The following is a 17,241-nucleotide window of genomic DNA, read 5'->3' on the forward strand; positions in this document are numbered from 1 at the left end:
AAAAGATAGATAGATAGATAGATAGATAGATAGATAGATAGATAGATAGATAGATAGATAGATAGATAGATAGATAGATAGATAGATAGATAGATAGATAGATAGACAGACAGACAGACAGACAGACAGACAGACAGACAGACAGACAGACAGACAGACAGACAGACAGACAGACAGACAGACAGACAGACAGACAGATAGATAGATAGATAGATAGATAGATAGATAGATAGATAGATAGATAGATAGATAGATAGATAGATAGATAGATAGATAGATAGATAGATAGATAGATAGATAGATAGATAGATAGATAGATAGATAGAATAAAGAAATGTTTAGCTCAGAGGTAGATTACATTGTGAGAAAAATATCACCCACCCCAGTGCCATTGCTGTATCTCACAGTAATGCTTGTGACAGCAGAAAAATTACACACACTCGAACACTCCAAAGAAACTCCAACAAACACACACACAGTCCTATACATACTAGACAAGTTCAGAGTTTTGTATTTCTCTCAGGGGGAAGTTCCACTAGAGGTATTTGTCTTTGTCTATTGTATAACATCAGCATTCAGCAGTGCAACAGATCCTAATCCTAAGGTTATAATAAAATTACAGTGTTGGGCCGCTTGGTGAGGCCTGTCATCTACCTGTGAGCCTCTATGAGCACATGATGACTTCCTTATCATGGCACCATTATGATAGTATCAGTATGTGCTTTCGATAACAACAACACTATAATAAGCTAGACACTGTGCAGTCTGAAAAGTATGTATGTACTTTTTTTTTTTGATGGGATATTTTCTTAAATTAGGAATTAAATAAAAGTCCCTAAATATAAATAATTATATTTTCAGGCTGGATTTGTCTGTTTTCCTCAATAAATATCAGCAGTATTTACAATCTTAAGGTCAAATGGTTCCTCAGAAGACAGTGGTTCATGAAGTCTCGTCATTTCCTAGCCAATATAAGCAGAAGTGAGTCAAAGAGTGGTTTTCGTTCAGTACGGAGTAAAGCGGTTGTAGCCTCCACGGTACAAACTTGCCTGTAAACAAAACAGAATAAATCAGACATTCTGTCATATCAATCGGTCAAGAAAGTCACAACTGACCGTACTTACCATTGTTCCAACTCCATAAGTGGTGGTGGGTCCCACTGAGTGATGGTAGGGGTCTGTTGTTGTGGTATAGACTCTTCCATATCTTAACAATTTAAATAAATAAAAAAATAAGAAAAGATGGATGGTATAGATAGATAGATAGATAGATAGATAGATAGATAGATAGATAGATAGATAGATAGATAGATAGATAGATAGATAGATAGATAGATAGATAGATAGATAGATAGATAGATAGATAGATAGATAGATAGATAGATAGATAGATAGACAGATTGATGTTCTTACCCATCACTGTATGTGGCCGTTGCAGCTGCTGAGGCCGACTGGGCCACTCGATATGTAGCTGGATATCCTCCCTAAAAACAGGAAGTTTGAAGAATTGCATTGTTATTCATTCAGAAAACTATTTAACTTGCAAAACCTGTTTGCTAGAGGGACAGTCCTCATGGGGCACCCTGGTGTTATCAGCGAAACCTTCAGTGCATCAGAAAATGCTTTGTGCTTGGATTTTAATATTCAACATAAAGTTTCCAGGTAGGTTTAAATTTGTTTGTGTTAGGAGTCCGCCTTGAAAAAAATATAAACTTGGATGAGTCCTTTCAGTGGACATTTCACCTAGAAACTGCAGTTAATTGTAGTAGTCTATATTTAGGCTTTTGCAGGATCCTGGCTGGCAGTGCATGATGAGTCACTTTCTCTGCTTCTTTACCAGCTAATAGCTTTAACCACACTCACCAGCACTATTACATATGTAACGCATCTTGTGACTTTCATTTTAAGCAATCACATTTCTATGTAGGCCAAGATCATGTCTTTTCATTCCTAAAGAACTTTATGGTAAGTACTTTATGGTTAAGGGTAGATATGACTACACCAAGTAGGCTAACAGTAAACTCTCAAATGTGCCGGTACAAAAGGTAAAAGTTAACTGGAAACGTACATAGACCTCGGCACCATACAATCCGTCTTGATACACCACTCTGCAGGAGATAGAAAGCAGGCACATTACATAACGCCATAAATAAAATTAAATAATATAAACTAAAATTAAAATCACATTTAATGTAAGTTTAATTTCATTTAATGTATATTACATTATTACGGAAGTGTATTGCATTCACTTGAGAAAAAAAATCTACTCTGTTTTTCTGAATTAACGAGTTAATTATCTCAGAATTACGAGATAATTTTTCATGGAAAAAAGTTTTTGCTCTGTTTTTCTGAATTAATTACTTAATTATCTCAAAATTATGAGTAACTCATTAATTCATAAAAACAGAGTGGAAAAAAAATGTTTTTCAAGAAAAATTTATCTCATAATTCTGAGATATTACCTCGTTAATTCAGAAAAACAGAGCAAAAACTTTTTTTCATGACAAAAATATCTCGTAATTCTGAGATAATTAACTCGTTAATTCAGAAAAACAGAGTAGATTTTTTTTTCCTCAAGTGAATGCAATACGCTTACGTACATAATAACATGAGTTCAAAATCATTTAAAAGATTTCAATAATTCCAGTATAGTGTAAATACTAACTAAACGTTTTGTAGTCATAACATGGCCATTGAGAGAGTGACTGACCCGGGATAGGCTGGTACTGCAGCTGGTGTGGCTGCGGCTGTAGCGGAGCGGATTGTATTGTAGACTGCCCGACCACGTCCACGGAGGCCAGAGCCTCTGTAGGCCAAGGTCGGTGTGGGAACAGCATAAGGGAAGCTGGCGACTATTAAACCCAAAAAGTGAATATCAGAGGGCAAAACAAAAAATCACATATTCTAAAGTCAATTTAGGACAGGAAATTTCTGATAACTATTACATTTTTTAATTTGAAAATGGAATAAAGGTTAGGATTAAAAATATCCATACCTGTGTAAAGTTCCGGGGCGTACATGGCCCCCATTACTTGATTGATTTTCCACCCAGCAGCTACAGGAATAGACAAATAAGTGAGAGCTGAATTCTATCAACCCTTTATTTTCATACTTGTAACAATGAGTAACAATTTTTTGGGGGGCAGAACATTATGAAGGAAGCTCACCGTTCACTAATGGCGTCTGGGGCTTTTTTGTTACCACCCTCGCTGTGGCGTTGTTCACCTGAGGATCAGAGTCATTTAGTTGTTTAGTTGTCCCTTCACTCTAACACAGTAACCTATCCTCATACCTCAATCTTCCTTCCCTCGACGATCGTTCCGTTGAGCTTCTCTCTCGCTCTATCTGCCTCCCCTGCACTCTCGAATGTCACAAATCCAAAACCCTAAAGAAAGGTTTGAAATCAAATTGAATCAGAGTTGAAACTCAAATAAAGAAGTGACTAACTCAACACAACTGCTAGACCTACTGACCTTTGACCCTCTCTCATTAAAGATGATCTCCACATCTAGAATCTTGCCAAATTGCTGAGAGATAGAAAAAAAACAACATATATTGACTTAACAGTTACACATATGGAAATGGGTTTAGCTGAAGGGATAGTTCACCCAAAAATGAGCATTCGGTCATCATTTACTAACTCTCATGTTGTTCCAAACCAGTATGAATTTCTTTCTTCTGCAAAAGAAGATACTTAAAATATCTTAGTCTTTGTTTTTGTCCATACAATGAAAGTCAGGTGGTTCGAATGTTATTTTAAACCTCAATGACTTTATTTGTATATAAAAATGTTGAAACATTTCTCAAGATATCTTCTTTTGTGCTCTGCAGAAGAAAGTCATAGATTTGGAATGACATGAGACTGAGTAAATGATAACTGAATGTTCATTGTTGGGCGATATTTAATTGGCAAAAAAAAAAAAAGAGTTATGCATTACATTTGGGACAAACGCACATGCTCTTACCCCAAACATCTGCCTCAGGTCTGGGTCCCGAAACCTAAAGGGGATATTGGAAACATGGAGCCTTTTGGGTTGGGCCTTCCCAGCTCCTTCCTCCTCACTTCCACTTCCTGTTCCACTTCCAGATGCCACAGTAAGAGACTGTGGGTCCGATGTTACAGGTGCCAAAGAATCATCCTATGAGGGTGACAGGAATGAAAGATAGGGAAGGGAGAAAATGTTGGAGCAGAAAGAGGGAACAGACGTAGAAAGAGTGAGGAGGAAGTTAAAGAGAAGAATAGAAAAAAAAACATTAGAATGCATTTCATGACAACAAACCTTTAGTTCTTATAAGATCTCTTATTAAACTTACTGCAATCTAACATTTTATTGGGAGAAAACTGGTTTTATAAAGTGACCACAACAAAACGTAAAGGAGCATTCCTCATCCAGTGATTCCTCTCAAGCAAAAGTGAGGAAATGTGAACAAGTTCCCATTTTAGTGAGCTGTCTAAGTACATGCCTGTTAGACAAAAAAAAACACAATTTGCATTGAAAATAGAGCACAGTCCAATTTTAAATTCAGTGAAGTCAATACCAGCTTAAAGTCATTAAAGATTACTAGCATACTTAACAACGTGTAACTTTCTGAGTGCTGCAACTGAAATATTGTCATAAATGCATGGTACACAGCATTTCCTATTGCACTGATTGTACATGACTGTGAATAAAATGCCCCCATGCAGATCAATACATAGGAGTGTTTTGTGCTTCAAACCCAACACATACACTATCCCACAATGCATCACGATGCCAGTTCGTATGTCTGCACAGCCTACCTCACCAAACGGCACAAAACTGTTACCATTAAAAAATGGATTAAGAAGTCAAAAGAAAGTGTATTAAAAATGTTCAAAAACAGAAAGAGCCAATAGCTAGAAGAAAAAGAGTAGGCGAGCATAGCGTGACAAAGTAGAGGAATGAAAGGGAAAATGGTGAAAAAGAGGAAGGGAAAATGGTGATAAAGGTCAAAAAGAAGTTTAGGTAAAAAAAGGAAATGTGAGGGCACAACGCATTAAGTGAATCTCAAAGCAGTGGAAAAAAATTGTTATGCAAATGATAGAGTCATTAGAACGAGAAAGAAGGACAGACAGATGGCCAATTCCATATCTTGATGGAAAAAGTTAAAGCAGAAAGGCTAAATGACCTCTGCTTTAACTCATCCATTACAGATCTGCAATACTGAGATATAAAGGGTAAAGGGCAACAAAACAGCTCTAATCTGGGCAGAAAAAAGGGGGTGCATTCGGTTCATCATGTTCCCTTCCTTTGATTCTACATAAAAAAAAATCTTTTTTTTAAATTTATTTTAAGTTTTTCAACCATCATCCCAGAGGTCCCTCCTCCAGAGGACTGATTCAGACTGTATACTTCTCAAAATCTTTTTTTTTTTAAATATCTTTGCACTACCATGTTGAGATGCTTCAATTTTAATTTAACACTAAAACGTGTTTAAAAAAAAAAAAAAAAAAAAAAAATAAGTACAATGGACTTTGTGTATATATATAAATATAAAATTTATATTATCTGCCATTATTCGATTGTTGACCATAACATAAAAATATTTATTGTTTATCAGTCTCAGTTTATCAGTTTATCAGAAATTTCAATATCAATGTATCCCTATAGATTCAATTATGAGAAAGAAGAGTTTAATTCATCGGCTCATTTTCAGTGCATTTCACCAGAAGTTGCATAATTCCTAAATAATTCAATTTCTATTAATAAATTCCACTGTAATGACTAACCCTCCTTAGTGTTCCCTCAATTGGCAAGAGGGTAAGGAAGGGTCTAGAACCGAGTGAACCCCAAAACGGAGAGTAAAAGACAGAAGCTCTAAACAGGGGAATTCAAGCAGCTTACGCATTTCAGCATATCATTTTACAGGTTGATTGCAAAACTGCAACATTGTGCCATTTTTTGAACCAAGACAGAACAGTGTATTAATAAGGAAGTAAGAGGTAGGAGAGATTTACGCACAGACACACACACACACACACACACACACACACACACACACACGCATCCACACACACAAACAGATCATGGTTATGGTTAACTCTGAGCTGGCCGGGCTGATTGCTAGCTGTAATGACTACGACAGCAGACAGTCACACAGAAAATACTGTTGAATCATCATCATCATTACATTCATCCAGAGACACAGGCTAGGGAGGGTTTTGGGAAAAGTGACAGATTGAGGGAAGGTGTGATGGGAAGGTATGTGATGATATCACGTCACGATGCAGAGTGCTTTTCTGAACTGGACCTGGTTAACATAGATGAGGGGGGAGGGGTCATCCCGTCTGACTCCCCCCCTTGACCCCTCCCTCCACGGCGGCGTCTCATAGTCCCAATATCTGGCGCTCTCTAGTGATATAAGCAATGTGGACAGAAGATGGTGTGACAGAGAAAGAGAGAACTCATTGCATGAACTTTTTCAGTGAAAAAAAAAAAAAACTTTCATAGTGAAATTATTACTCTCAGTCCTTCCCACAAGTCCTTTGTTAAACTTAAAATGGCCTTCTGCAATTACTATACCCGATGAGCCATTAGTAATGGCCCAAAACACATTCTAAAAAAACACATCATACATGTCCATGGTGACACATTAAAGAAATTAAAGTTATGGCATGGGTCCAAGAGACAATATTTCAGCAATTACAGATTGTCCTTTAAAGACAATATTTACATCTGGGCTCATGACTGGCATTTCAGTTCTGGTGCCTTAAAAATATTAGTAAATGCATTTCATTGCATTGATCACACTGAAAAAAGTCACAGTCATATATAGTAATAATAATATATTTGAGTTATTTAACTAAATTAATGTATCTCAGGTTGATTCACTGGGGATATATTTTAGGGGTTTTCAAACTTTTTGATGCCATGAACTCAAAAATATGCTCATCATTATGCTAAAATATAAACAGTTATATAATTTCATGTATTTCAAATATTAAGCGTCATATTATATCTTACAACATGTACAAAATTATATTGTCTTTACTGAAGCCAAAGCATATTATTATTATATTATCTGGAGAATATTTACTTAGTGATAAGTTGGCAATATATATACTGTATATATATATATATATAATTAGTATTATCATTTCTTACTGTTAAAAAATTTGACTAAAATCAACTAAACTAATACACTAAATTAACTAAATTACAATTTAATAATGGTAAAATAATCTTGTGAATTTCAACCAGGCTATAGAAAGCAAATGAAACAGTAATAATATCAAATTATACATATACATATAATAATAATAATAATTTGTTACATTTATATAGCGCTTTAGGTACTCATAGCGCTTTACATATGGAAGGGGGAATCCATAATATTATCCCATATTAGCGTACTAATATAGGCTATAAATGAGCTTGTTAAAACCTAACCTAAAATACATTTTGGTTCCTGGACCCCCATTTTGAAAACCCCGACAGTATGTTAACACATTACTCAGAATCTAAATGAATGTAATTCATGTTAAGAGTAAATACAGAGGAGAATGAAACATACAATTCAAACACATCTCTGAATTTCTGCTTATTAAAGCATAGTATATAAACATTTAAGATTAAAACTTCAAAGTTTAAAAGTTCTTTGAAAAGAGAATTAGAGACCAGAAGAAGAGGGAAGTTTGAATACGTTTTTCTTCCAGTAAACTTAAATACTCTATATGGTGCCCTGAGCCAGCTGAATTGCCATACATGGACAAGGCAAAGGAAGGATGTGTAAAGGAGAGATATTTTAAGCTCAGACAGGAGATCCCAGAGGACCGAAGCATGAGATTATATATCAGCAGCCCATACATATTCCTGACATACCTTCTCTGACGCAAATACATCTGAATATACGCTGATTTTACTGTGTGTATATACAGAATTCACAGCAGTTGCACAGTGTTGTCACTGTAAAATAATAATTGTTTATACTCATATGAACACTGCTTGACTGTTGCAGCATTAGATTATTTAAATAAATGTTTGTGCTTGATTTATATGTTCACTTGGGTTTTTTTAAGTTGTGTAATATTTACATTTTTGCGTATACTAACAAATGCATTTTCACTTTAAAGCTATTTCTATTGTTTAAGTTATTTCTCTACTTTAGATTCTTCCCAGTGTTAACTGATGTTTAAGATCATATTCTTCTCTAAAACACTCTTTATTCAGTAATTTACTGATCAGTTAATCAATCTTACTGTGTTATTGGCAGGTATAGACTCCGTCCCGTCGTGCTGAGGGCCCTGATAGACTCTCAATTGATGATGATCTGCATATTCAGGGTTTGGGTGGGCAGCAGTGAAATCGAGGGGTGGCAGTCGGGCAGCAGGTGTGGGTGGGGCTTGTCCAGGTGGAGGGTATGAAGGGGGTTGGGCATAGACCTGAGGAAGTGAAGGGTCACCATTGCCTGGCCCCGCCTCTTGGGCGGCGGCACCCTATAATGAGATAGAGATGCTGTTTACTAACAGAAATATAAGTTCCGTTCAAACTGTTCATAAACTGTTCAAGAATTAGGTCAAATTAGAGAAAAGATCTGTCTGTAATTAAAGGGATAGTTCCCCCAAAAATGAAAATTGTCATTATTTAGTCATCATTTAATTGTTCAGCAGAAGAAGTAAACTCATACAGGTTTGGACATGAGGGTGAGTAAATGATGACTCAATTTTCATTTTGGGGGGAACTATCCCTTTAAATGCAGGATTTTTTTTTTTCATATTTTGATTTAAGGCCTTCATATTTAATATAAGTACTCTTATTCGTTTTTTCACAAAAAATACTTTCTGGAAGATAGCGAAAATGTACTAATAATAATTATAATAATAAATGCCAAATAAAACTGACCTGAATTTACCAACTAGAATAAAGAAGCCTGTTACAGTCTGTTTGCAGAAATGCATACTGCACATCACATAACACAGCTAAACCAGACATCACATACAAGTCTTAGCAAAGACACAATTTATTAAAAAAAAAGGAGTATGAATGTAGTATAAATGATGTATCTCACCCCTTCAGTGCATTCCACAGACGGCCCAATACTCACCAACAACTGAAGCATGCTTTTAATGCAAAGCTTTCACACGCCCACCTCACCATAAGTCCCTCGCACCCACCAATCACAGAGCTCCAAACCTTTCTCAAGGGGGGTCTTTACACCAGCTGTGTTCATTTGTTCATGTCAATCATCAACCCATTTCCCCCTCCTACACTGTGTAGACACTCAACAGACACACGTCTGTTTGGATTCAAAAAGTTGATTCTTACATACAAACACCTCAATGTTCCTGCTCTGTAAAACTCGGTGATCCTAATCATGTTCAATGCATGGAATACAATGACCTTTATTTATTTATACCAGACCAACCAGATTTCTGTGACTATTGAAAGTGTGTACAGTGTGTATGAAACAGATAAGGTAAAAACAGGTAAGATCACACAAACACATTAAAATAACTGTTCGGTCAAACATAGAACAAAAAAATGCACGAAAAGTGGAAACGTAAGACATTAAATTCACTCAAATATAAACTATAACACATTTTATGCAGAAACTTCTAATTATATTGATAGTGTTGTCAAGCTTGTGTGTTTTGCGACAAAAAGGTTTTAGGTTTCAAAAATAAAATAAAATGATTGGCAAAATAATAGATAAAGCTGATATGAAGCTCTTCACACTTCTACACTGTAAAAAATTATATGATCAAAAGGTTATGACAACATATGTTTTTACATCGCTTAACTCAAAATAAGTTATAAGTTATACAAGATTGAACTCATTTTTTAAGTCAGTTTAATGTAATTTAAGGTGAAATGACTTTGGCCAAGGTGATTGTACCTAATAATTTGAGACAGCAACTTTAGCAACAATTCTTTCTTTTTTTTTTTTTACACAAAGTGTTTACTCTTAATCACCAAGCAGATAAGGCAGAGTAAATTTAGACTTTACTGATAAACTGTGACACTAAAAGACACGGCTCTGATTAAATATCACAGCCACACAGATTCCTTCAACAGAAACAAAAGTATCGTGTTACATCAGTGTCTGTTTCTCATCACAGCTATTCAGCCTTGTGGTATTATATACCATACCGTAATTACAATGTTTTCTGTAACCACTGTACAGTATATATATATATATATATATATATATATATATATACTTTCATTCTTTAAAAAAAAAAAAATAATCCACAGGAGCAACTTGATACCCCTTAACAAGATTTATGAGATGCAACAGGTGTTGTCCGACCCGCAAACTTAAACTACAGATTGCTGACTCAAAATGTCACTCGGTGTGCTGTTGTTGCTGGCCGCAAACCAAATCAAAGATCAAAATTAAGAAGTGCATGACAGACTTTAAGTACCTTTAGACTTTGGAAGCTTTATTCAACAAGTACTGCTTTTGTTTGCAACAGAATAACTTAAATTAACAATACCAGACCATGTTCTGGCACAGGGGTTATGGAGAACATAAACTGTTCAGTTTGCCATCCTAATTCTTTGTTACTGTTAGAGTATTTAAATAATGCTTCTATTTAGCAGATAAAGGGTCTTTTCAGGCACACTGACATGATACAAGATTTCTTCCCCCTCACACACACTTTGGCCTCTTCAGCTGTCAAGATCGGGGTTAAAGATCAGAGGCAGGGTGCCAGGTGCCTCATCTGACAGCTGCGGGATCATTTAAACACACACACACACAGTCCTGATGACAAGAACTGCGTATGTAGTCTATACTCATGTATTACAAGGCTCTTTGGAATACTTGATTTAGTTGGCCAATTGTGGGATTCTGGGGTCAGAGATATTTATATATTGACTGCTAAACAATATCAGTTTTGTCCAAAGCAGTATTTTTTTTTTTATTATTAATATACTGTTATAGTATTCATTTTAAATTAGCTTTTATTTGTACATTTTAGTTTAAGTTTTAGTCATTATATAAAAAACTAAAACTCAAATTGATATATATTTTATTTAAGTTATTTAAGATAAGGATCAAATAAGTATATTTAATTTTATTTCAGCTTTATTTCAATTAACTGATCCAAAGCTACACTGTAAAAAAAATCTGTAGAAAATACAGTATTACTGGCAGCTGCTTGCCAGTAACTTACTGTAGTTTTAAATTGATGTTATTTACTGGCAACAGTTTGTTCAAAGTTAAATGAACATTAAACATTAATAAGTCTTTATCTTTACAGAATAAAACTAAAATAACAGCCTCATGCAAAGCATTCTGGGAACCAAAATCTGAAGGAAAAAAAAACAGAAAAAGGTTGATGAAGATTTCTGGTTCCCAGAATGATTTGCATTAGATTGTTATTTTATAATTGTATTCTGTAAAGACAAAGACTTGTTAATGTTTAATGTTCATTTAACTTTGAACAAACTGTTGCCAGTAAATATACATCAATTTAAATCTACAGTAAGTTACTGGCAAACAGCTGCATAACTACAGCAATTTTTTTACAGTGTATATTAAAATGAGTATTTTCCAAGTAACAGTTTACATTGTTTCACTCTCTTTAAACTCAAATCAGCAATTTACATAAATGTATTTCTTTATTAGCCGCAATATTGGTTCTGCAAGTTATTATTGCAAAATAAACCATTTTAAGATGATACATTACTCCTCAGATTCACATCATGGTCTTTTTGGGGGGGGGGGGGGGGGGGTTATTTTATGATAATGTCTGTACATTATTCCTAACATATTCATTGATCCATTAATGAATGCATCCATCCATAATTAATTAATCCATAAGAAAATTCTGTCATAATTTACTCACCCTCATGTTGTTCCAAACCTGTCTGAATTTCTTTCTTCTGCTGAACACAAAGGAAGATAGGCTATTTTGAAGAATGTCGGTATCCAAACACTTTATTTATTTATTTTCCATACTGTGGAAGTCAATGGCTGCTTGGTTACCAACATTCTTTAAAATATATTATTTTGTGTTCAGCAGAAGAAAAAACAGACAGGTTTGAAACAACTTGAGGGTGAGTAAATGATGACAGAATTGTAATGTTTTGGTGAACTATTCATTCAAGTTAGCAGAAAGCAACTAAGAAAATTTATCTGCTAATTAATGCTGCCTTCACGTGCTATCGGAAAATTCCTACTTCCCACTTCTGAAATCGTGATTACGAGCTCATCGGATTAAATTTTTGATTTGAGAGAGGGAGTTCGTGTCCGATAATTCCGATAGCACGTGAAGGCAGCATAAATCCTACACTTTAGATATAAATCTGTCACTGTGTATAATAATGAGGCAATCTGAGACTATACATCTATTTCTATATCTCTAATCTGTCTGTTTGATGGAATCGGCAGTGAGAACAGGGTGACACTTTATTTTTTCGGTGTCCTTGTTACATGTACTTACCATAGTAACAGTATAGGCTACATTATGCATAGGCCTAATTACATGCAACTAACCCTCAACCAAATCCTAATCCTACCCTAACCCTATAGTAAGTACATGTAGTTGCTTAATATCACTCAGTAGCTATATATAATTACACTGTAACAATGACACCTTAAAATAAAGTGTAACCGAGAACAGACTAAAAATACAGCGAGTGTGACAGAGAGAAAGAGCAGGCACGCCGTTTATCAGCTGTCCTGGAATCTCTCTCTCTCTCTCTCTCTCTCTCTCTCTCTCTCTCTCTCTCTCTCTCTCTCTCTCTCTCTCTCTCTCTCTCTCTCTCTCTCACACACACACACACACACACACTGAACCTGTTTTCAGCTTGCCACCTCTCAGGTACAAAAATAACTAACAAAGGTACACAGCGTCCTTTACTGACAGAGACAAAAACTGGTGGACGACCGTTTACTTTAGTACAAAGGAAGCCTCTTGCTTCTCAGTGATTGGTTGATTTGTTCAACATTTTACCAGACATGTGACAGAAACTGCACAAGGAAAGTTCTTAAAATGCTTAGAAATTAATAAACAAATAAATTAATAAATAAAATTAAATAAAAATAAGTATGTAAATAAATACATTTAAAAAAAAACGATTCCAGAGAAAGTGTGAAAGAGGAAGAGACAGAGAGAGAAAGGGACACGTTTACCTGTACAATGCTGGGGTAGCAGGAGGCTGTCTGGGGGTAAACAGGGAGTCCATAGGGCTGAAGGATCACAGTAGGGGAGGACAGCATGGTGCATAGCCAGAGAAAAGGACAGAAAAAAAAGGAACCACTAAGGGATGGGAGACCAGGAGGAGAGAGAGGGAAAGGAGAGCTTTCTGAATCAAGAAAGTACCAGACTGAGAAGTTTTAGAATCCAAACAGAAGAGGAAAAAGATCCAGGGGTGTGAAAAAGAAAAGGTGAAGAAGAGTGGGTTTCACTGCACTAATAAAACAAATAAGCAATAAACAAAACAATAATTAAAAAAGGCAAAAATAAGACCTTCTCCAAAAGTTAAGAGTGCCGAGTTAGTCTGTCTCACAAATGGCAGAGGAGATCAGTACTGAAAGATCTCTGGGGGACACCGCATGTGTGTTTGTGTGTGTGTGTCAGTCGGTATATTTGATAGACAGAAACACATGCTCAGAGTTGTGTTACACTCCTTTATAAATAGTCCCCCCTTCCTCCTTTAGTTGTGCTAGTATCACCAATAGAAATTAAACAACAAGCCATGCAAAAATTCATAATTTAGTCCAAATTTAATAACACGTATGTTTCTCATCATGTCTTACTGAAAAAGACACAAGCAAATGCTACATAAAAAGGCCAAAATGTAAAGCCACAGGCATGAGTCACTTTGTTTTAAAAATCTGACGGTTAAAATGCTGGCTTACTTGTCTGAAAAAAAATGTGATAAAAGTGCATTAACTCCACCTCTAACCAATAACTGCATGTTGAAAGCATTGAACGTAAATGAAAATGTAGGTATTTTACATTATTATCAGAACAAAAAAAAAACATTTTAATTTTCTTTCAGCACCATTGTTTAACTAATATTATCTTTCTTTAATTGTTAAAACTTACTAACTTCTACAATGAATTATGCTCTAATGTTGGGGCCAATCTGTTTTATCATAAAGTTTAAGAATAGGCCTATATATCATCAATTATTTCACAAGAATACTGAACAAAGTGTCATATTCAAATCACTGGACCATTATTATGCAAACCCACTCAATATATGTTTATAGTTTTATTTAAAAAATAATAATAATTCAGGTAGGCCTAACACTTGAAAAATGTATTGTGTGAATGTAAAAAAAAAGCTTTGGTTGTAAAAAAAAAAAAAAAAAAAAGTTACGCTACTAAATCAGTTGAATGCAAGAATTAGTCAAGAAATTTTTTTGTAAGAATTAGTCAAGAAAAAAAACTGAATTTGTCTCATTTGTTGCATGCTGCCTTTATGCTCATTGTATCTTGTACTTTATTTTTGTATTACTTATTTATGGTAGGCCTATCTAACAAAAAATATTTACTTTGCATAAATTAAACAGTGAAAGAAGAGTGATCAACTTTAGATTTGATGTCTTGAAGCCTTTTCGTTCATAGTGGCTAATTCATTACCAAGGTCACAACAGTCCGGCAACACTTGAATCAAGTTTCCCCACTTGTAATATGACTTCGTTGAGTAATTCGTGTGCTTGGAAAACTGTTCTAATTCCACTTAAAGACCATATATTCTTCATGGGTGATTGTCTTCTCTTCGCTCAGTTCTGAATAAGGCGTTTTTAATTCCTTTGTGAATAATGGACATCAAATAATTTCTCTGTTGTTTATAGAAGTGGGCATTTAATAGAAATGCGCCTTTTGGCCAGTAGGGGGAAGCAAATAATTCATAAATAGGGATTTAAACGGAAGACGCGAAGCGTTGTGGGTACTGTAGTTTAACAGCCGTATATAAATTTACGGCGAGGCTGGGGACACGTTCTCTTTACTCTGCGAGCCTGACACAGAGAGGTAATGGCGGCCTGGTCCTCCTTATTTCTGTCATAATTACTCACCGTTCGTGCTTTGAAGGTTTTTAATCTAACATTAAGAAACGTGTGCTAAGTAAGGAACCAATTTTCACATCCAGTATTGTAGTTGGTTACATTAAAGCTAGTTTCTCTGCATATCGCGCGGTGTAGCGCAACGTGTAAGGCGTTACGGCCTAGTCATGAAGTGATCTCTCATGCTCCTAATTTGTTCATTTAATTTCCGCCTAAACGGTTGACTACATCATGGTTCTTCAAGTATAATTTGAAGCCATATGATGGTATAAAATATTTTTATACGAAGGCTTATGCTGTTACAAAGATAAGAGGAAACCCTGTGCTGGTTAAGTGTTAAAACTTTAGTGTATTTTATTTTTAATTTACAATGTCAAATCAAATGTTTTTAATTCACAGGCGTCAGTAAGTCGCCATGCCGGTTGCCAGGAGTTGGGTTTGTAGTAAGACATACGTCACCCCCAGACGTCCCTTCGAGAAGTCACGTCTCGACCAGGAGTTGAAACTCATTGGTGAGAACAAAATGAAGGAAAAATATTTTGTGACTTCTGTGTACCTAATGTGATTGGTGTATACATTACATTTTAAATCCTTTTTTCCACAGGCGAGTATGGACTCAGAAACAAGAGAGAAGTCTGGCGTGTGAAGTTCACTCTGGCCAAAATCCGCAAAGCTGCCAGAGAGCTTCTCACTCTGGATGAGAAGGATGCTAGACGTCTATTTGAAGGTAGATGATGTATGACTTGTATCTGAAACTGAGTGGCCAATGATTAAAATGTTACAAGTCTGATTGTCAGTGCTGCCTAGAATTCCTCGTCAATGAGGCCATTTATTTGCTTTTAACTTTGATGTTTGGTATTGTATCTATCCCTTTCTTCTCACCGTTTAATCATCTTATTCTAGGTAATGCTTTGCTTAGGCGTCTGGTGCGTATTGGAGTGCTAGATGAGGGCAAGATGAAGCTCGATTACATTCTGGGCTTGAAAGTGGAGGATTTCTTGGAGAGGAGGCTGCAGACCCAGGTCTTCAAGCTTGGCCTTGCCAAGAGCATCCACCACGCACGTGTGCTCATCCGTCAGAGGCACATCCGGTAAGATTCAGAAGTGTGCTGGATGTGTAGAACCCCCTTAGTTTAGGACTTTTTAACATTGTAAACCATTTTCCTGAACGTCTTGTGCATTGAGGTTTTCTTCCCCTTTCATTAGCTGACCATGTTTAAACTCCTCCTGGTGAGTGGGAATGAAATATTCTGCAAGGTCAATTCGGTATTATACCGTATACCTTTGCTTGTAGTAAAAGCCCAAAAGCCAGAGCTTTCCATGACGTCTGGGGTGCATTATTGCACGAAACAGAGTCTACCAGGTAACGTATGTGGGCGCTTTGGCAGGTCTTGTACTGTAATGTTGCTACAATTCTCTTGGCCAGTGATTAAAAAAACTTTAAACTGTCAGATTGTCAGTGGTGTCAAGAATTCCTCGTGAATGAGGCCTCGAGAGCAGCAACATAGTTCTCGAAGTGAATAACCTTCAGTGCATGTGGCTACATTTTATTTTTCTCTCGTTCTGCAGGGTGCGCAAGCAGGTTGTGAACATCCCCTCCTTTGTGGTGAGGCTGGACAGCCAGAAGCATATCGACTTCTCTCTCCGCTCACCATATGGTGGTGGTCGCCCTGGCCGTGTGAAGAGAAAGAATGCCAAGAAGGCCCAGGGTGGCGGTGGAGGCGGTGATGATGAAGAGGAGGATTAAACTCTTCCCTTTCAGGGGGGTGGAGACACTCAGCAGTGCTTGCTTTTGTTTCTCTTCTCCCTCAAATTTTCAATAAAAATGGTTTATTCCGAATTGTATTTGCTTGTCCTTAACAAAATGTTACACTTAAACTAAATGTTACCATTAATGAATTGTTCATAAATTACATCATGAGCTTCAACATTTTCTTGATTCGGTTGTTTAACCCAAAGGTTTCTAAATGGATCCAATGGGTTGTGTTGCAAGACTTAAAGTATTACTGCGGAATATGGTTAAAGTTCCTACTGATTTTTCACGTGAATGTGAGATTTCTGGTTCATTAGCTGTTAAGTAAATGACTAAAGTAACAAGTGCATATAAAGCTATTTGTGCTACAAATCAGTGTTTACCAAAAAAAGTTTTCAAAATAAAGCAACATGACACTTTTGTATAACTAAAAACTGGAAGTGACTGACATCTTCACATAAGGTGTATAGAATTGTATATTTGATGTAGAAAAAAAAAAGGTGGA

General features: G+C 35.9%; 2 protein-coding genes across 4 annotated transcripts; one reads left to right on the forward strand and one right to left on the reverse strand.

The window, feature by feature from the left end:
- Positions 1–602: 602 nt before the first annotated feature.
- Positions 603–13,518, reverse strand: rbfox1l (RNA binding fox-1 homolog 1, like). 3 transcript variants are annotated; one of them, XR_008807739.1, is made up of 13 exons: positions 13,101–13,518; positions 8,218–8,454; positions 3,965–4,138; positions 3,473–3,526; positions 3,292–3,384; positions 3,167–3,224; positions 2,995–3,054; positions 2,710–2,851; positions 2,068–2,107; positions 1,413–1,483; positions 1,125–1,206; positions 699–1,049; positions 603–664 (listed from the first exon to the last, which is right to left on the reverse strand). XR_008807739.1 is itself a non-coding variant. In XM_056258469.1 (12 exons), the coding sequence occupies exons 1-12, from the start codon at positions 13,185–13,187 to the stop codon at positions 1,005–1,007; spliced, it is 1,143 nt and encodes a 380-aa protein (XP_056114444.1). In that variant the 5' UTR covers positions 13,188–13,518; the 3' UTR covers positions 603–1,004. The 3 variants fall into 3 exon arrangements, 1 of the variants encoding a protein (XP_056114444.1); XR_008807740.1 differs by lacking the exon at positions 13,101–13,518 and adding an exon at positions 9,027–9,121; XM_056258469.1 differs by having other exon boundaries at positions 603–1,049.
- Positions 13,519–14,863: 1,345 nt separating this feature from the next.
- Positions 14,864–16,828, forward strand: rps9 (ribosomal protein S9). Its single transcript, XM_056258425.1, has 5 exons — positions 14,864–14,952; positions 15,384–15,496; positions 15,589–15,711; positions 15,888–16,074; positions 16,553–16,828. The coding sequence occupies exons 2-5, from the start codon at positions 15,400–15,402 to the stop codon at positions 16,728–16,730; spliced, it is 585 nt and encodes a 194-aa protein (XP_056114400.1). The 5' UTR covers positions 14,864–14,952; positions 15,384–15,399; the 3' UTR covers positions 16,731–16,828.
- The last annotated feature ends 413 nt before the right edge of the window (positions 16,829–17,241 follow it).

Source organism: Rhinichthys klamathensis, unplaced genomic scaffold (genome assembly GCF_029890125.1).
Source record: "Rhinichthys klamathensis goyatoka isolate OS25496 unplaced genomic scaffold, OSU_Roscu_1.1 h1tg000152l_1, whole genome shotgun sequence".
Taxonomy (NCBI): Eukaryota; Metazoa; Chordata; class Actinopteri; order Cypriniformes; family Leuciscidae; genus Rhinichthys; species Rhinichthys klamathensis.